Source organism: Pristis pectinata, chromosome 9 (assembly GCF_009764475.1).
Source record: "Pristis pectinata isolate sPriPec2 chromosome 9, sPriPec2.1.pri, whole genome shotgun sequence".
NCBI classification, from domain to species: Eukaryota; Metazoa; Chordata; class Chondrichthyes; order Rhinopristiformes; family Pristidae; genus Pristis; species Pristis pectinata.
In genome coordinates, this window is record NC_067413.1 from 82,987,681 (window position 1) to 83,009,186 (window position 21,506).

Below are 21,506 nucleotides of genomic sequence, written 5' to 3' on the forward strand. Positions count from 1 at the left end.
TATGTTGTAGCTTCATACAAAATTCTCACCACTTGTCTGAATAGGGCTCTCACAGTGGTCATCTGCTGAGATGCTGAAGTTGCCGAAATTTAAATCCCAGTTTGACAAATCTATGATAAAGATATCCTAATTTAAGAAAATTCACAAAAAGATGTAAATAATTTAAGCTGAACTGTTAATCATGGAGCGTAACATTTAGATTTCTGATTATATTATGGCCAATGCCAATCAGTACATAGGCACTTCCGATTGAAGTACAGCAGTGAAATCAGGAGTCAGGTGTTGATAAACAACTGTTCAGATCATCATTGAGCTGAGAAATGCCACTGGCTATGCACTGACAAACTACTTGAATGTTGCAAATAAAAGTAGATTGTGGATAACTTAATCCAACAAGAAAATTAATTTAAGATGTCAATCAATAAAACGCAGGTTAAAAAGTTACAGTTACATTCCCTCACAAAACAACTTCACAATTTTGCATATTTTCAAGAAGGGGATGTTACACCATGTAGCTGATGTGCTGCACCATTAAAAATAACTTTGGATAGACTTCTTAATTTGATTTATGGAGGGTACTGTGGAAGAAAATAAGCTTTCTTACTTATCTCTTTTCTTATATTAAAAATTTATAAAATGTGTTTGCAGGAGTTAACAAAATCAACTTGTGAATGCTGCTAAGGCGATTCAGTACACAAAGGGTTACATTTCTTAGACATATCAGCACTCCTTTGGAAAAAGGTCACTGTCATCTCTGATCTACCTCATTATCTTTGGAGGTTAAGGTTGCACCCTGAAGTAGTTTTCCACAGTTTTCAGCCCTAATTTTGCTACTACTAATAATGCCACAGTGGCATTTATTTTCCAAGTCCCATATTTTTACAATTACCTTCAAATTCCAACCTATGGTATCTAATTTCATTAATAAATAATGGTATAACAAAGATTAGCTCTATGTTTTCCATTATCAAGTGAAGCTAATAAACCAAAAACACACGCGTACAATTTAAACACCTTTACGTAATAAAAAAACAATTTGTCAAAACATTAATTGTATCCTTCAAGATGAATTGTACTTTTTATATTGTAAAGGACTAAAGACAAGTTGTCATCTACAAGTGAAATGAAAATAATTTACAAGACAATATTACAACAAAACAGCTTTTCATTCAAAATATATTTCATATTAGAAGCTTCAAGTATGATAACAAAAATGTGACACTGAAGAAAAAAAATTAATATGAAGCAATACATAATGGATGTGTTCCAGTTTAAACTGTCCATTTTGAAAAGAATAGGAGCAAAAGGGCCCACACTGAAGACTAGTCAATGACCCCGAAAAATCCCGACAAAGAATATATTGCTCAAAAGGCAATTTGGCTCAACTCAAGTACAATAAATTAAATATATTTTTGTAAATGAGACAAATGATATTCAAAATTTTCCTGTTCTGGAATGCTTCATTAAATGAAATTTGTTGCAGCCTAAACATGCCACAAGTTTTTACATACCCTGCCATTTGACCATAATGCATTAAATTTAGTACAATAATAAAATTGCAAATGTCAATTAAAAATGGATCCCGTAAGTTTTATTGCACAGATTTCTTTCTGTTGTAAATCTCCAAACATGCATCAGTATCTATTTATTGCACAATGTAGGAGGGCTTTAAACCTTCTCACAAGGTATCTCCTCACACAAAAAAATAAAGAGATGGTTTATTGTTAAAATTATAACGTTTCTTCCTAAGTGCTGCATTAATACTGTTAATAAACCAAATAGGGTCAGTTGCAGGGACTTAACCAGCTATCAGCATGTGCCCAGATGTACACCAGTAAAAATGCAGTGAAGGAAGTAGTCTTCAGTGCCTGCCGGCAAGTTTCTGTTAAAGTTCGAAGATTGACTGATCAAAGTGCTTTTGGACTCAGCAGTACTTTTCCCTCTACTAAGATCAAGATTCTGAACCATCAACATGTATCATCTGTAAAACGAAAATAGACCCAAATAAGAATACTCAGCTGAACAGTGGGGTTTGCAATATTCTCAGTTGTGTAAAAATGATATGGAGGATGTAAAGCCTGGAAAAGTCTTACCAATCTAAAATTAACATCAATTTTTGAGCTCCATTAGCTGACAGTTATTAGAAACAGGTCAACGTACAACTTTAAGATAAATTAAAAGTATGTCATCTTCATTGTGACACAGTGAACCCTATTCAAAATGTTCCAGCATTCACATTACTGAATTCTAATGCACAAATACAGGCAACCCCTGCATTACAGCCGTTCGAATTACAGAAATTCTCCCTTATGGAATTCACAAATCACTATCCAAAAATTTGAGACACAGAATAAAATTCACTCTTATAGAATTATGTGGAAAATAAATAAACACAAAATTCATAAGAAACAACAAATTTTGTCAATTTTTATTTTTAGTCACTCAATAATGTGGGACAATAAGATCTAGATATGATATCATCACATGAAATGGGTTGGCAGTCTCTGTCAAATCCCTCCTTTGCCACGACTTCTCCAGTCCGAGGACGTGAACAGATGTCACGTTGCTGCACCTTCATCTTTCTCTGATGCATTGCATTGTGGGGAACTGCAGTAGCCGTGGCCAGCTCTTTAAAGTAATCCCTCAGCCTCTACTCCACTTCCACTTAGTTGTCGTGCTTTAACCCATTAACCCCCCCACACCCCGAACTCCTTCTGAACCATCTTTCTCTCATGAGCCCGATACTCGAATCCCATCCCTTTCCGAGATATCCCCACTTCTTCAACCCTTTCCTAATCCACAAGCCTTGCACATCTTCAAAAAAAAAATCAAGATTCAGAACAAACATGAAATGATTGAAATTGCAGATATACCATATTTGCATTTGATACTAGTACAGGAGGCAAAGCAAATAATAAGCAATACAACCAAATGCAAATGAATTTAAATATGGATTAAGAGGTAGTTGATTCAATTCATTGTGGTAACCAGCTATACTTTTCACCAACAGCCCTAGCCAAAACTATAAGACCTTCCCCATTTCTCTTGTAAATTTTCATTTACACGTACTGTGTTGTTCCATTCCATCTTTAAATCCTAGTTTTCAACAACCCTCCCAACTCCAGTCTATGCATGAGCCTCTTTCAGATTCTCAAAAGACTAACCCCATCATCCATTCTGATCCCACTAGCTGTATTTGACCTCTGAATTCCCTCTAAACATCATTACCTAATATCTTCTATATATATTTTGGTCATGCTCCCAATATTCACCTCATGGAGCATCTTCAGTTTTAGTTATTGAGAAGTTTGTTTTCAAACTCTTCCTCAGCACTACACCCTTCCAAACTCACTTCTTCCTGAGTTCATCCCTGGAAAATAAACTATTCACCTAGGCAACTTAGAACTGTACACTGCTCTTTACTGCCTACCCTTCCCCACTTGAATTGTCAGGGGGCACCAGTCATTATATAACAGCTAATCACCTTTTCTTTCCATTGACGACCTGACCACTTGCTGACAAGTGGTTGTTCCTCTTGGGCTGGGCCCCATATTTACCTCCAGCCCAAGGAGATTACCCTAGAGAACAAGGATAATTTATACTTTCCTTAATCCACTGGCAACAAACCTGGCATCCCATGGCAGTCCATCTTTTACCAAGTGCAAGGAGCTCTGGAATTTCTTGGTCACAAAGGTGAAGAGTATTGCTGACTTGCTTCTGCTGCTTTAATTTCTTTTCACTGCTCACAAAAATAAATCTCCCCTCCCCTACATGACTACACCTCTTCCCACCCTGTCACTTGTAAGGATGCTATTCCCTATCTCAGTTCCTCCACCTCTGCCGCATCTGTTCTCGTGATGAGGCTTTCCATTCCAGAACATCAAAGATGTCCTCTTTTTTCAGTAAACGGGGTTCCCCTTCCACCACTATCTATGCAGCCCTCACCCGCATCTCCTCCACCCCCCGTACCTCTGCCCTCACCCCATCCCCCCGACATACCAAGGATAGGGTTCCCCTTGTCTTCACCTACCACCCCACGAGCCTCCGCATCCAACACATTATTCTCCGCAACTTCCGCCATCTCCAATGGGATCTCACCACCAGGCACATCTTCCCCTCCCCATCCCGCTCCACATTACGCAAGGTTCGCTCTCTCTGTGACTCCCTTGTCCACTCGTCCCTCCCCACTGATCACCCTGCTGACACTCATCCCTGCAACTGTGCAAAGTGTTACACCTGCCCCTACACCTCCTCCCTCACCACCATTCAGGGCCCTCGACAGTCCTTCCAGGTGAGACAGCACTTCACCTGTGAATCCAAGGGTGTAATTTGTTACTTCTGCTGCTCCCAGTGCAGCTTCCTCTGCATCAGTGAGACCCGATGCAGAGTGTGTGACCACTTTGTCGACCACCTTCGCTCCATCCGCCGCAACAGCCAGGATCTCCTGGTGGCGAGCCACACCAATTCCACTTCTCACTCCCATACTGGCATGTCTATCTACAGCTTCCTCTACTGCCATATTGAGGCCAGATGCAGGTTGGAGGAGCAACACCTCATATTCTCCAACCTGACGGCATCAACACTGATTTCTCTAACTTCTGATAACCGCTCCTGTTTCCCCTCCTCCCCCCTTTTGTTTTCTCTCATTCCTGTGGCATCCCCCCCACCCCTTCTCTTTCCCCTGCTGCCCATCACCTCCCTCTGATTCCCCACCTCCTTCCCTTTATTCCATGGTCTATTGTCCTCTCCTACTGGATTCCTTCTTCTTCAGCACTTTGCCTCTTCCACCTATCACCCAGTTTCTCACATCATTCCATTCATCGCCCACCCCCCAACCTTCCCCCTCTCACCTGGACTCACCTGCCAGCTTATGCTCCTCCCCCTCCCCCCCCCCCCCTTTTTATTCTGGCTTCTGCCCTCTTCCAATCCAGTCCTGATGAATGGTCTTGACCTGAAACATCAACTATTTATTTCCCTCCATAGATGCTGCCTGACCTGCTGAGTTCCTCCAGCATTGTGTATGTTGCTCCAGATTCCAGCATCTGCAGAATCTCTTGTGTCCCCTCCAGACTATTTTCTGACTTAGCTACATTCCCTGTTTTCTCCAGTATTCCTCTTAATTCCACCTAGGCCTTCACTCTCTCATTTTATCCATTAACATTGCCTCACAAAAAGAAACCCTGAAACCTACTGCTTATGCAAGTTCTCTTTCCTCTTCAAAGTCCCTGAACAATTATATAAAGATAAGACTAGTACATAAACATGTACATCTTTCCTAAAGCACCATTTCAATCTCTTCAAACAGGATTCCGTCCTGCCACAACCATGAAATGGCTAATCACTGTGCAAATTATATCCCATGGTACTACTGTAAACTCATTTCAATCTTTTGCCCTGATCATAGGGTATCTCTAGCAAAAGCTTCTCTAACTGAAGAATCTTGAAAATTTGTTCCAGATCTGCAATATTCTGGAGAATATGCATTTTCATTTCAAATCCAAGTGTCCGGGCACAAATTTTAACATAATGTCTTCTTGTTCTGGATGCCCCACCAAACATTTGTCTACATTTACCCTCTCAAATCTTTTTATAACTTTAAAAATCTCAACAAAATTAGTCCTTAACCTAACCTAAAGAGGACACAAACCATCTTTATACATCTTCATTACTTAATACTGTCTTCTGGTAGCATTGTGGTAAATAGATACGATCACCTTTCCATGGCCAATATATACTTAATATGCTTCAGTGTCTGAAATTAAGTTGTTCTAGATGGGTAAATAAAGGTTCTCTCGCTCAGTAAAACAATTCATTTTTTGATTCAATTGGTCTTGGGTGTAGAAGTCAGCTTGTTAACATCCACTGTGGTACTATCATATTTAAACACAAACTCAATGAAAATTGAGTTTAATAATTTCAGCTGCGTTTAAATCAAAAAAGCGCAGCACACCACAAAAATGTGTTTTATTTTATATTTAACACACCAATATCCCACTTAGTACTACTTGCTGATCATTGATTTGTTCTTGCACTCTTGCTCTGAAGTGCAAACATTCAGCAGTGGCTATTCCACATACTAACCCTGCTGTGCTTAAACAAAAGACATCCACCCAGGCTATGTGCTCCTGCACCAGGAAACTGGCATGAACCCTTGCTCTCCACTGGCGCTCCCACAGCAGTGTACTGAGAATTTCATCACCACATGGTTCAGTGTGGAGTAAACCACTGAGGTAATGCACAGTGGCTGCTGCGAAGATGGGTGGACTAGGGCAAGAGTGTAGATGCTCAGCACCTAGACATGGGGCTCAGAGCTGCACATGGACTGGCACAGGGAGTGCAGGTACTGCTAGGGACTCTCAGCATGCAATGGTTACATGTTGGCCAGGCTGGGGTAAGCAGCACAGCTGCTCAGCACCAAGATGTGTGGCTTAGTGCTGCAACCTGGCTGGCCAAGGGCAGTGCAGGTTATTGCTAGAGACCAGCAATGGCTGTTGCATACATTGCCTCCCCCACCTCCCGTTACCCCTTTCGTTTTGGTTGCTTACCTCTTACCAGCATGGAGGTTTCTATATGGTAGCCTCAATGATAATTGCTGGTTGTCAAGTTTAGTACCAAAGAGGAAGAGAGTTGTGTGGCCATACTAAGAAAGGGGGAGACAACGTTCTCCATTACATCCAACAGGAGGTGATGAGAGAGCCTGCAGAATTCAGGCTTTCTGTCAACACCTGGAACCATCACTTCCAGACCCTGAGCAATGGCCTGCACTCACAGTTCCAGCTGGGATCACAAGACAAGGGAGCAGAAGTAGGCCATTTGGCCCATCGAGTCTGCTCCAAAGAAAAGGGAAAAAAGAAAAAGAAATGAGAAATTGGAGAGAGCAAAAAAAAACACACTATTCTAACCCCAATTTCCGGCCTTATCCCCATATCCCTCAATACCCCGACTATTTAGATATCTATCTATCTCTTCCTTAAACGCCTCCAATGATCTGGCCTCCACTGCTGTACCTGGCAAGGAATTCCACAAATTCACCACCCTCTGGCTAAAGAAATTTCTCCTCATCTCTGTTTTAAACCTGTACCCTCTAATTCTAAGATTGTCCCCTCTGGTCCTGAACTCACCCACCAAGGGAAACAGCTTGTCCAGTCCTTTCAACATTTTAAATGTCTCTATGAGGTCCCCTCTCATTCTTCTGTACTCCAGTGAGTACAGTCCAAGAGCCGACAAACGCTCGTCATATGTAAGCCCTTTCATTCCGGGAATCATCCTCGTAAATCTCCTCTGAACCCTCTCCAACATCAGCACATCTTTCCTAAGATATGGGGCCCAAAACTGTGCACAGTATTCCAAATGAGGCCTCACTAGTGCCCCATAGAGCCTCATCAACACCTCCTTACTTTTACACACTATACCTCTCAAAATGAATGCCAACATAGCATTCACTTTCTTTACCACTGATCCGACCTGGTGGTTAACCTTTAAGGTATCCTGCACGAGTACCCCCAAGTCCCTTTGTACTTCTGTACTTTGAATTTTCTCTCCTAGATAATAATCTGCCCGTTTATTTGTTTCCAAAGTGTACAACTGCACATTTCTCAACATTGAATCTCATCTGCCATTTCCTTGCCCATTCTCCTAAACTATCTAGGTCTCTCTGCAACCTTCCTGTCTCCTCAATACTCTCTACTCCTCCACCTATCTTGGTGTTATCCGCAAACTTAGCCACAAAACCATTTACTCCATCATCCAAATTGTTAACGTACAAGGTAAAAAGAAGCGGCCCCAACACTGGCCCCAAGTCCATACATTTCAGCACAGAGTGCCTGCACAGCTTACTCCAGTCAGACCAACAACAGTCTTCACGGGCAAGCCCTGCACATTACCTTGGTGGCTCGCTCTACACTGAGCCAGGTAGCACTTAGATCACTTTAACTGCTCCATTGCTGTGAGAGCAATAGGGGAGAGCTGTGCCCTTAACCAAGTTTCTAGCACAGCAACACATGACAGAAGGGCAGGAGTTTATGCCAGGTTCCCAGCAGAGCAGCCCATTGGTGATGCATCTCTATATTTAAAGCTAATATTACCTCTCTTAGTGCTGATTCCACTAATGCTTTCATTCTTGACAATGCATTCTGAATGCTTAACAAGATAACAATGCAGAACAAAATCATGATTTGACATTTCAAACTTTTGACCAATATTTCTAAACTAACACACTGCATAATGCTATATGGATCTGCACCTACCATGATACCACCATTTTGTTTTCTTTGGATTTTTATTACACGTCCTTACATAAAATGAATTATCAGGAGGCCGCCTCTGTAATAAAGCAGATAAATCGAAATAGTTAACAATAATGCACAAAGGTAATTCATTTTACACATCAGAACAACTCACCCCAAGACTCTGGAATAACCTTATCCAATATGTACCATCATGACTGCAGACCAATTTTCCACCTTGGCGTCGCCAGTGTATCCAGTAGCTATAACATACTGACCAAGGAGGATCCAGTTCAATTTTCCGTCCCAAATCAGTTGATCTTAGCCAGTTGCACTGAACTAGCCATGAAACACATTAGCATGCAATGGAGATTGAGGGGGGATGGAACTGCAAGGAATGAAGTATGCAATCCTTGTGGTTTATAGTCATCAACAACATACCTCAATGTAAACTACTCCAGTAAATGAAACCACTGCAAGAGCCATCCACTCTAGCAGCAATGAAACAATTATTTTAATTGTTTTTGGTTTAACAAAATAACTACTGGGTATAAAATGCACCAAAATAGCAATGTTTTCATGAAAGGAAAATCAATGTTTGAATAAGATTTTGATGATAAACTTAATATGCAAAAATTAAGCTTTAGGAACAATACATTTTTGGAATCAAAGCTCATGATCCATTTCTGTTCATACCTTCCTACGGTATGAAGTAATGTAAATTCCCTGTTCAATCAGAGCTCTGCACTCCTTTTTTGAGTTCACTCTTTTTGGGGAATGCCATTATTTTTGCATATACTGGCTGAAATTTACTTTTACTGTTGGTTAGCAAAAAGTAAAGGGAATCACATAGTCCAAGTGCTAGGCAAGGTATCCCATACTTTAGGATAGGGTGCATAATGAATATCATTCACAGGAGCCTCAGAGGATAATGAAGTCTGAAACCATGTAATCATTTAATTAATGAATCTAACTAACACTTGCTCCATTCACCTACCCCAGCCCAAATAAAATCTTGACACTGTCTCGCTATATTGAAAGATGACAACCCAACACAAAGCAAGAACAACACTCAAAGAGAAACCCATCATCAGTCCCAATAAATGGAAAGACCAATCAAGCTCTACCCATTGATTAAACAGAAACAAGTGTGAGAAACACTGAACCATCCCTTCTCCCAGGGTATAGAGTCAGAATCATACAGGATAGAAACATACTCTTTGGCTGACCTTCAAGTACACATCTATACTAATCCCATTTATCAGCACTTGGTCTGCAAGCTTCTATACTGAGGTAATTCAAGCGCTCTTCTAGATACTCAAGTGTTCTGCAAGTCTCTACCTCCCCTGTCCAATTAGGCAGTGCAATCCAGATTCTAACCACCCTTAGGGTTAAAAAAAAATTCTCTCCAGATCCCACTAAATGTCACACTCCTTACCATAAACGCATGCCCTCTGGTTTTAGACACGTCTGCTACAAGTAAAAAGTTCTCACTATCTATGCCTTTATCACCTTCCTCCACTCCAAGCAAAACAAACACGCATCAAATCTCTCCTCCAAGCTGAATTGCTCCATCCCAGGCAGCATCCGGGTGAATCACCTCTCCAGTGTAATCACGTCCTTCCCACGGTGTGGCATCAGAACTGCTCATAGTACTCTGACTGTGGCCTAACCAATGTTTCATCAAGTGGTACCATCACCTCCCTGCTCTTATATACTGTGCCCTGGCTAATGAAGGCAAATATTTCATATGCCTTTTTTTATCATTTTTTCTACCTGTGCTGAAACCTTTAGGGATCCTTGGACTGAAGTCAAATCCTGCCACCAATTGTTTTCACCAAGTAAATCTCCACAGAATTCAGAATGGACAAATTGTGTCTTCTACCCCATCCTCACCTGGTAAAATTAGTTACACATTTTCTCTTCCCTCCTGAGCTGGAACTGATCCCAGCAAAGATATGACAGGCCCAATGATCACCTACTGCATCTTAAATTGTCGGATTCTACACTCGCACACCCGAATTATTCAATATATAACAAAATCTCCCTACTTATTGAAATCACTCCCCCGTCCTAGGGGGAACTGGGCAATGACTCCATGCCACCAAATCCACCCCCTTCGACTTTGGCTTCCCTCCTCCAAACCACCCTTCCCACCCACTATGAACAGCCCGCTCCATAAAGGATGACTCCATCTCCTTCAACTGAAATTTTTCACAGATCAGGCCAAGTAGTTTCATACACTTTGAAATTCAGCCATCGTGATATTAATGAAACTGAATTTCTGCTTTTGTATAACTTTGAAATAGCTAAACGAACAACAAAGTCAATCCATTTTATAAAACAAAAATTCACCACAACGTTGAATCTGGCCCAATAACGGTAACAACCCTGTACTAAAGGGAACAGATTATTAACTATTAAAATGGTTATATGCTGAATACTCCAAATCCCAAGTATAAACTCATTATAAACTACGTATACACCAATTCAACTAGCTGAATAGGTGCTAGGTAGACTAGATAGCATATATATGTATATATTATCATAAATTTACCATGTTCTTCATCCTCCATCTTTCCTTTGAAAGAGCCTTGATGGTAATACTTATGTAAATACCAACACATTTGCCTGACAGGTCACCAGAAAACACCACCTTCATGACAACCTGTAACATGTAGGGACTTCTACCAAGAACTCTACTTCTTTTTTAAATACCCACAGTGATCTAGACTCCACAAGTCTCCAGGGTAGACAATTCCAGAGATTCACAACCCTCTGAGAGAAATTCCAACACACCTCAGCTTTAAATGACTATCCTCTCATCTCGTAACAATATCCCCTCACTCAAGATTCTCTCATTACTCGAAACATCCCAACATCTACCCCATCATGCTCCTTCAGGATCTTATATGGTCTAGTAAGACCACCCCTCATTCTTCTAAACTCCAATGAATATAGATCTAATTTCTTTAGCCATTCATGATAGGACAACATTCTCATCAGAAGAATTAGCCTCTTTTGGACTGCCTCCAATGCCAATGTATCCTTTCTTAAATGAAGGGACCTAAACTGTGCATGGTACTCCAGGTGTGGCCTCATCAATACCCAGTAAAATTGTAACAATACTTATTTCTAAACTCCAACCCTCTTGCAAGAAAGGCCAATATGCTGCACCTCCCTGCTTACCTTTTACGATTCATGCACAAGAACATCTAGATCCTTGTACTTCACTCATCTGCAAACTTTTTCCATTTAGATAATAGTCTGCCTTCAGATTCCTCTTACCAAAGTACATAACCTCATACCTTCCTTCATTAAATTTAATTTGCCTATTTCCCCCCCACTCACTTAACCTATCTATATCTAGTTGCAGGGTTCTAATATCCTCATTGCAACATGTTAGAGTTATAGAAGAATAAAGCACTGAAACAGACACCTCGGCTGAACTTGTCCATGCAGACCAAGGTGCCCACCTAAGCTAGTCCCATTTGCCAGCATTTGGCCCGTATCCCTCTAAAACTTTCCTATCCACATACTTATCCAATGTCTCTTAAATGCCGTTATTGTACCTGCCTCATCTACTTTCTCTGGCAGCTCGTTCCATATATGCACCGTTCTCTGCATGAAGAAGTTACCCCTCAGGTCCCTTTTAAATCTTTCCCCTCTCTTCTAAAACCTATCCCATCTAGTTTTTGGTTCCCTTTCCCTGGGAAAAAGATTGTGTGCATTCAACCTATCAATACCCCTCATGATTATATACACCTCTATAAGGTCACCCCTCAGTCTCCTACGCTTGTCCTAGCCTGCCCAACCTCTCCCTATAACGCAGGCCCTAGAGTCCTGGCAACATTCTAAGTCTTCTTTGCACTCTTTCCAGCTTAATGATGTCCATCTTATAACAGGGTGACCAATAGTGCTCACCAACTATTGCAGCCTCACCAACATCTTGTACCAGCTGCAACATAATCTTCCAACTCTCGCTATCATAGTGAAATTTCTGAACTGGAGAGAGCTGTTTAGCCAAAAAGAGGTGAAGACAACAGCTTCCATCACATGATGAGGGAGATCTCAGGCTGCCAATCCCCAACAATGGCCCTCACACACTACCAGCCAGGATGCAGTACTGAGCCCCATACCATAACGTTGAGCAGCTACAACACTCTCCCTAGCCAACAGCAGTCTTCACAGGCAACCATGCCACACCAAGTCAGGTTCATGCTGGATTTGTAGCAGGTTCCTGGCAGCATTGTCTGTAACACACCTGTACAATGCTATAATGACTCCGTTTAGTGCACTCTCATTCCTGAACATGTATCCTGCACACTAATTGGGGTACCAGTGCACTCTAATTCTTATGTTCTAGTGTCACCATTGGTAGTGGGTTGCACTTGCATCACACAAAATTCTTTAATACATATATTCAAATTGTTGATAATGCAGTTGCTCCAACTAAATTCCCACTAAGCCCTTCTGCTGCTAGCTTGGGCTTGAACAAAGCAACAAAGGTATAGTGGGGGCAAAGGCACATTATTTAAATAAACAGGCATGCTACCTTAATACTGCAATGTTATGGAATACCAGATGTTAATGTCGAACATTTGAACACAAGGATATTATTTCTAATTTGATTGAAATTATCAACCACTTCCTTTTAAACAAAATAATAATGTCAAAAAGGCTTCTTTTTAAACTTTCAAAACAAATACTGCAGATACTACAGATTGAAAAAGACATCAGATACTGAACATCCATGGAGAAAGAAACAGAGAAAATGCTTCAAGTGAATGACCTTGCATCAGTACTCTAATAAGGTATTCTACTAACTTTGCAAGAAATGTTATAGTCTGCTATACAAAATCATGATAAACTTGACTTCTCTCCTTCATACTCCCCATCCATCTTCCACAAAATGGAATATCTCTCCCAGTGATGGATATTCACCATCCAGGGCCAGGAGGGTTTTTGCTAAACTCAGCTTTTTAGCACAGCACAAGAAACTGTTCAAGGTTCAAGATGTTTATTGTTAATCTTTAACTAGTTCTATTTACCCAACTTCTTGAGGAAGCAATACTGTCTAGGCTCAGGAAGCCGATTGTTGACTTAACTGAGACCGCACGACTGGCAAAAAAAAATATTAGAAGGCAGTGGGGAGAAGTTAGAGATGAAGACATGGAGTCCACTCCTCAGCTTTGACCCGAGATGGATCTCTTTCCAGAGCCTTCTTACTGTGTCGGACAACTTGATCATTGGCAACTCATTGGTGTGTTTTTCTAGTTTGTAAGAATTGTACTTATGTTTGGAAATCTTTTGTAGAATTACAATCTCTGTTAGAATTTACTCCTCAACTAAATGTGCCCCATTTAAATAAATAATAGTGTTTCATCTGTTTCGTTAGCTGGAAGTACCTCCTTGGTTGGGAGGGGGGACCCACTGCTTGAAATGGTGATTACTGACAGCTAAACCCCTTCGGAAAAGAGACTAAAGTAGTTAAGTAAATTAGTCTTTGCATTATAGGCTGATATAGTATAATCTCCCTAAAGTGAGGATACCGATAGACACCTCTAACTATAAGACTTGGCTTCAGCTTAGAATGCTAGAACGGGTACACTCAACATCATCACAGGTGGCGCCCAACATGAGGCACATTTATTTTAGAAAAGTAATTACTAATAGTTAGTATTAATTAGCAGTTGTCCAATTCAAAGCACGCTCCACAAGTGCTACAGCACACCACCTAGTCCTATAAATGACTAACATCCTGTTCCAGTAACTGCTCAGGCAAATGCTGGTTGATATTATGAATATGTAATAGTATAACAGAAATATGAAATAATAGATTTGAATCTCCTCAAATTGAGCATGATGAATATTTTATTCTCCAAACCAGAGACTGGGATGATGAGGGAGTAGAACATAGTGTAGGATGTAGACTAGATAGACCCAATCCTGGTTTAATGCCTGCTGAACTCAGACCACCACAATTTGTACCAGATCCAAATAATGTAGTGATAATCCATGCCTGGAGACAACAAATTGACCCATTTTTAGATCAAGATCTAGCTCCTGGGTGGGGACCACACGCCTACAAAGAACAACATGGCGACCACCTTCCGAGACAACAATGTGTGGGGACACCATGTATTTATTCCTGAACCAAATCAAATAGCTCCCCAACCAACAAACCCTAGAGGTACCAATAAGGCTTGGAGAATTGAAGCTTGCACTTGTGTACTAAACTTATTAGCGAGACTCAGTAGAGCAGGAAGGAGAAGAATACGAGGACATGTTATACAAGAAGCCATTGCGGCTTCCCCAGCACCAGCTCCCCAAGTCTTTGGACCATTAACTGTTCAAGGCTTACAGGCTGTATGTACTTCACCTCCAGCTAATGCTGGAGGAATTCTGAAGTGATTACTTAAAAATGCCGAGAGGCTACAAGCCTTCTAGGCAAAAAATACTCCCCAGCAAATCCAGCAATTTTTATTGATGTTATTCCTTGTCGCCTTGATACCACCTCAAAATGAGTGTGAGGATTCATATCAAATATATGGATTTACAGACAAACAAATGGTGGTGATGTTCGTGGAGAATTTAAAACCATACTGGGGAATATAGTCAGAAACCAAGGCTTAGTAGCAGCCTACAGAATAGGAGAACAAATGGTACGAGCAGACTGGGGCTTACTTCATTCAGTATTATTACCCCTTTATCCTAATCAGCACCTCTGTACAATGTGTGAAATGGTCCCTAACCAACACCCAATACAAGAAAGGATTTCTTCAACAGCCTGAAATCTATGAGTCTGCTTGGTAGCAGCAGGATTACCACTTGTTCCAACACTAGGGCAGCGACGGGGCAATGGAGGACCTCCTCCTCTCTCTCCACCGCGCCCGCGCCCCCGCCTCCCCCCTCCCCCCCCCCAGGGGCAGTAATGAAACCATTAAACGGAGGCAATTATAATCAAACTCAAACCTTGGGTCGATCGCAATCACAACGTTCCAATACACAAGCCCCCCAGCAGGGACATAGTAATCAACAACCTAGACAGATTCTGAAGAACACCTACTTTAGACAGAGACACTCACTCACAAACAGATGGTTAGACACAACAAGTCGAGATCTTTATCTTCAGCTCCAGTCTTTGAGGAACAAACTTTTAAACCAAGATATTTACTACGAGATTGAGGGGACATTCAGAGACCCTGTAGATACTATGGAGACAAATACAAAATTGAAGGGCCACCACGGGGTACGTCTCATTATTCACAACCCCCTAAACAAAGTATGAAAGGACAGGGATCATCCCAACAAGCCGCTCGCTCACCTACATCTTGTTCAAAACAGGGAAAAGTAAATACAGGTACTACTCAACAGAACATGGAGAGGAAAGGCCAATGTTAACGTAATAAAAACCAGCCAGGAGAATTCCAATGTTCACCCTCTTGAAAATGACGAAAATGGACAATAGGATAAAGGCACACCTAATTTCGTCTTTCCTTATGCCAGGGTCTGTATTTTTAGAAAAATCAGACCCTGCCATTTTGATACAGGCACAGACATCTGGCTTGAATTCAGACATTATTAAAGGCAATGAACTAGGGGAGCCGACAGGGAAAATTACAAATATTGGCATTCGTGGAAACAAGGAAGAATGTCTAACCTATAAAGTGCCCATACAGACATACGGGATTAAATGAACAATAGAAGTAGTTATAAAATCTGTGGATCAACTTTCCCCAGTTAATGCGAAACTCGCCCTCCTGATAGCAGCACCTGATGCCTCCCGTTGGATTCACATTATCACCAAACCTTGAGCCAATGCAACTACACCGGGAAAGAGACATCCATATCCAGAAACAATTAGATCAGCACCAAGATAAAGTGATCAGAACAAAATTAAAAAACCTTTTATACAAGTATTATGATCACCTACAACAACATCCTAACCACTGTGGGGTGGTTAATATTGAAACAACTAAATTAGGATGCATTTCTTTCCCTCGTCAGAAGCAGTGGTATATTTCTGACCTTACAGGAAGACAATCACTAGAAGAAACTGTAGACTCACTATGTAAACAAAGAGTCTTGATCAAAGCACCTTCTCGATTTAACTCGTCCATGTTTGGTGTAGAGAAACCTGGCAGACGATGGCAATTAATCATCGACTATATCTTCCTAAATAAACACAGAGCCTAATTCAGCCCAACAACAGTCATTACAGCAAATGTTGCAAGGATTAACTTGTAAAAAATATAAATCTTGCATAGATCTAGCTAATGGCTTCTGGTCACATCCTGTCCTTGAAAGTGACAGACATTACACAGTTTTTATGGCTCCTGACAGCTCACAATATCACTGGACCAGACTGCCTCAAGTCCATAAATATTTTCTGCAGGAGTTATTCATACTCTGCAGGGAATACCAGACATTTGTGCATATGTAGATGATAAATACTGCACAGCAGATACATTAGAAGAACATCTAACACAGATTGAGAATGTCATCAAAATACTAGCAGAGGCTACGTAATTAACATTAAAAAATCTCAACTTTGCTGAACAGAAGTAAACTTTCTAGGCACAACAATTACCAATGTAGGACGTGTTTAACCCCTGCATTTAGACAGGAGGTCGCTTGTGTAGGACATCCGAAAACCCTAAGAGCTTTACAATCAATCTTGGGTCTATTAAGTTACACTAGAGCTTTTATCCCTGAATATGCCCAACTTGCCAAACCATTATATGACACATGTACTCCAAATAATGAAAAACCTTTTGTCTTTACTCCAGACAATCGAGGCACTAGAAAAATTGACGAATGCAGTTCAACTAGCAATAGACTTCCGAACAAAAGACTTAACAAAATCTCTTGCTCTGCGAATTCGTGATTGCCATCTGCTATAATGAGGGAGAAGAAACACAAGCGCCTGTACATTATGCCTCATACGACTTCACACCAACAGAACAGAAATTTACTACCTTAGAATGAAGTCTCACTGTGGTGTTCCATACACTTATTGCAGTAAGACCACTACAAGGAGAAAAACCTATCATAAAAACACAATTTGCATCTCTGAAAAATAATAACAAATTACCAATAAATGAACAGAGCTACCTCAGTGAGGTACAGAAAATGACAAGCACTCTTACAAGATACGACTTTATGATGGGAATATATTCCTGTAAGCTATGACTTACAATCCTTACCAGTCATGGAGGACGAAGAACCTAATAAGGCACAATATCCTTAAAAACTATTCCGAGATATGGTGTTGTAATGGATCAGCAATGAGAATCCAGAAAAGTAAACCAAGTAGGCCACAAACAGGAGCAGGGATTATAAGAGGTAAATTCTTATCAGTGACAGAATTTGAACCTCATGAATTACAAGCTCATCTTTTAGGGAGCCATACAGCGCAATTCACTGAGTCCTAGAAATGCAGTGGAAAGGGATCTCCCTATCTGTCAATTACAGGAGGGAAAACTCAGAGGAAAACCACTTCCACGCTTGTCCATGCGGAAGACTATCTATGAATTATTATTGACTCAACGCTAGTAAAGGTGTTACACATTCCAGGATACACTGCAGGCTGCTTACACAGCTATGTTAACAAGTTAGCCGATGAACAAGCAGAACAAGCTGTTGGAATGGACCTTGTTATGGTAAGGGAGGCAAGGGTTAAGGTAGTAACTAAGAAACAAAAAAAAGTAATCAGGATGATATGTTAAAAATACTCCTAGATACTATTAAACCCAATCCCAAAGGATTTCCAACACAGTATGAGACTGATGGTGGTGAAGGTAAGGTTTGGGTATACCACTGATAAGAAGCAAATATCTCCTGCTAATAAGTGGGAAGAACTGATTCGAGAAGCCCACCAAGGACTTGGACACAATCATGTGGCGGACAAGCCACTCATGCAAAATTAGCCATGTTATACTGGTGGCCTTATATGTTGACTGATTGCAAGTAACTTGTTGCAAATTGTAAAGAATATCTGGCCTACAATGAAGGAACAGTCACAAGACCACTTCCTAAAAGACAAAACCAAAGGCACCAATGCAGGCATGGCAAATTGATTCTATAGGCCCATTTCTGGCATCCCAAGGCAACCCACCTTATCGGAAACTAAATAAGTATATTCTTGTGGTAGTTGGTCTTTGTACAGGATATATGTGGCTAATCCCCACCACTTCTTGTAGTGAGACCGCTACCATCACAGCACTCCAGAACTCTATGTTCCCACATGCTGGCACTCCTGCCTATTTATATGCAGACCGAGGGCTTTCCTTCATTGGTAAGAGCTTTCAAGCCATGTGTGAACAAGCAGGAATACAAGTGGAGTACAGCACTCCAGTCCACCCACAATCGAGTGGGGCAGTGGAGAGAAGGAATCAGGAGACTAAAAGAAGCCTGGCAAAACTGGTATCCTCTAAAGGTAAAAAATGGGCTACACTTGTCCCTGAAATGCAGCTAACTGTAAACAATATGCCATTAGCAAAAATTGGGGTACATAAGAATGTTACACCTTATTTCTTATGTAGAATGTTCATTTGCATACACCCCTGATTGCTAAATCAGGCCAACCATCACCTACACTAGATGCGAGAGTTTCCAGAAATGATAAAAGAACCTGACAAGAAAGTTTGGTTACCGAAAATAGGTGATTGGATTCAAAAGAAATTCCATCCTAAATGGAAACCTCCTTGTCTCGTTACCCAGGTTATCAATGATAGGACTGTGGTAATCGAGATCAGTACGGAAAACAGGACTATAAGTAGATTTGTCTCCACAGAAAACAATAAACCTGCCCCAGCAGCATTTATACCCTCAGAATGAGTTGAAACCCCGATATTAAATCGATATATGCATCCACGATAGAATCCTCGCATCCTGAAGGGACATGAGTAAAGTGGACTGAGAAGATAAGACACATGCGTAAGTCTAAAAAAAACGTAAAAATTCCCATTCACTCGAGGAAGATCTCCTACATACATTGCCTAGGAATGATATATCCACGAAGGGTTATTGTTTTAGGAATAGGAAAGGTTCACCTTCAACCCTGGAAGAGTAAAGAGCAGGGACCACCTTTATCATGTCATCCTTGTTCCTCTCCTTTTCCTGATTCTGATCACAATTATTACCTATGGATATGCATGTTTCTCAACTCATCTTGGGGGAGTGGGGGGGGGGGGGGGGGGGGTTGGGTATATATGGGCATGGTATGGGTATTGTACATATACTTTTAACATGGGTAACCTTTACATGTTGTACTTCGTTAATATATTATTCACCGCTATTGATGGCGTTATACCCTCATGGTTTACCCCTTTGACATTTATATTCAAACTGATATGTCTTACTATATCATGCACTTTATCCTTTACTACTGTAAAAGACTTACCAGGAGAAGAAGATAGCAATACATAGCCTAACAAGAAAAAGAATCAGTGGTTTTGCTTATAAGACTTATTTTCAGAAAATTCAAATAATGAATCTTGTGGAACGTCCAAGGAAGTATGAACACTTCCGTGAAAAGAAATGGACCACCTTCACTATAGCATAAAAAAATCACCAGCTGATGAGAAGAGGTAATAATACAAAGACGCTGACCAAAGCTTGAAATATTTCAAAGTTGGAATAAGCAAGATCTGTTTACGAAGAAAAAGAAACATTCAAGATGGACTAAAATGGACTTATTCAAGATGGACCAAAGTGACAACAACGCAAAACATTCTCATATGATATGTTTTGCGTTGTTGTCATGCATTTATAGATTGAATGATGATTAAAACTCCACTAAGAGTCTAGGGATATGTACAGCTGAGATCATGGAAGTGAACACTTAAACAATTTATGATCACACAGAAACCCTTCTATGGGGAGGTACTTAATGAGTCCCTTGAGCACCCGATCAAGAAAAGCTGCTCTAGTACTGGTAGCCTACTGGAACAGTTGGTGGAGTGAGACTCTGCTCCCAGGAGGAATCCTGGCAGGAGTCTGATTTTGAAAATAGTTTCAGCAAGGACTAGCTAGGCTAGAAACCTTTGCTTAGCAAGGGGCGATGTGATGGATATTCACTATCCAGGGTCAAGAGGCTTTTACTAAACTCAGCTTTTTAGCACAGCAGAAGAAACTGTTCAAGGTTCAAGATGTTTACTGGTAATCTTTAACTAGTTTTATTTACCCAGCTTCTTGAGAAACAATAACTGTCAAGGCTCAGGAAGCCGATTATTGATTTAACTGAGACTGCAACCTAATCAGAAGAAACAATATTGTCTATGTTAACATAAGGCTCCTGCCATCTGACCTGATCAATGCAGTTGTGAAAACATCACATGCAGATGAGATCGTCACCAGATGACTGGCAAAAAAAGATATAAATATTAGAAGGCAGTAAGAGATGGAGAGGTGTTACAGAGATGTAGACTATCACTCCTCAGCCTCAAACCAAGGAGGATCTCTTTCCAGAGCCTTCTTTCAGCAACGGACAACTTGCTCATTGGCAACTCATTGGTATGTTTTTCTGGTTTTGTAAGAATTGTAATTGTGTTTGGAAATCCTTTGTAGAATTATAATCTCTGTTAGAATTTACTCCTTGACTAAAGGTGCCTCATTTAAATAAAATAACTGTGTTTAATCGGTTTTGTTAGCTGGAAGCTTCTCCGCCTTGGATAGGAGGGGGGACCCACTGCTCAAAATAGTGATTATTGACAGCCAAACCTCTTCAGAAAAGAGACTAAAATAGTTAAGTAAATTAGTCTTTGCATTATAGGTTGATATAGTATAATCTCCCTAAAGTGAGGATACTGATAAACACCTCTAACCGTATGACTTAAGGTCTTGACTTAAGTTTAGGACTCTAGAATGGGTACACTCAATATCATCACAGTTCATCTGCGCCTTGCCAAAATGATATTACTGCTGTGTGATTCTCAAAAGCAAGTGACTCCAGGAAGTAGCACAATCAATCCTGATCCTTTTCTTATCTGACATTTATTTCTGGCACAGAAGCAGCAATCCTGGTTAATTTTCTTCTCCCAAGCTCAGAAACACAGATGTGATATGCAGGACAGCTATAAACTAATAGTACAGAAGGATCTTTAGTGTGGCTCAACTATATACAGTATACATCAGCTAAGTCATTACAAAAGTCCAATGCTGGAAAGTTAGAAAGATTTCCGTCTTCTGAATATTTCTGAGTTTTCAAATCCAAACAAAACTGCAGGTAGATATTTGCTTCTGCCTTCAAGGAAGAGGACATAGAAGCCCTTCTGG

The 21,506-nt window shown here is 40.7% G+C and overlaps 1 protein-coding gene across 1 annotated transcript in view; it reads right to left on the reverse strand.

The window, feature by feature from the left end:
* Window positions 1-1,159: 1,159 nt before the first annotated feature.
* The window catches only part of ube2wb (ubiquitin conjugating enzyme E2 Wb), a 50,941-nt gene continuing 30,594 nt past the window's right edge, over window positions 1,160-21,506 (reverse strand). Inside the window, exons 5-6 of the mRNA XM_052023696.1 lie at window positions 8,247-8,322; window positions 1,160-1,981 (exon numbers count right to left, since the gene is read on the reverse strand). Of these exons, the coding sequence (XP_051879656.1) occupies window positions 1,968-1,981; window positions 8,247-8,322 (90 nt within the window). The 3' untranslated portion in view covers window positions 1,160-1,967. The remainder of the gene's footprint in view (window positions 1,982-8,246; window positions 8,323-21,506) is intronic.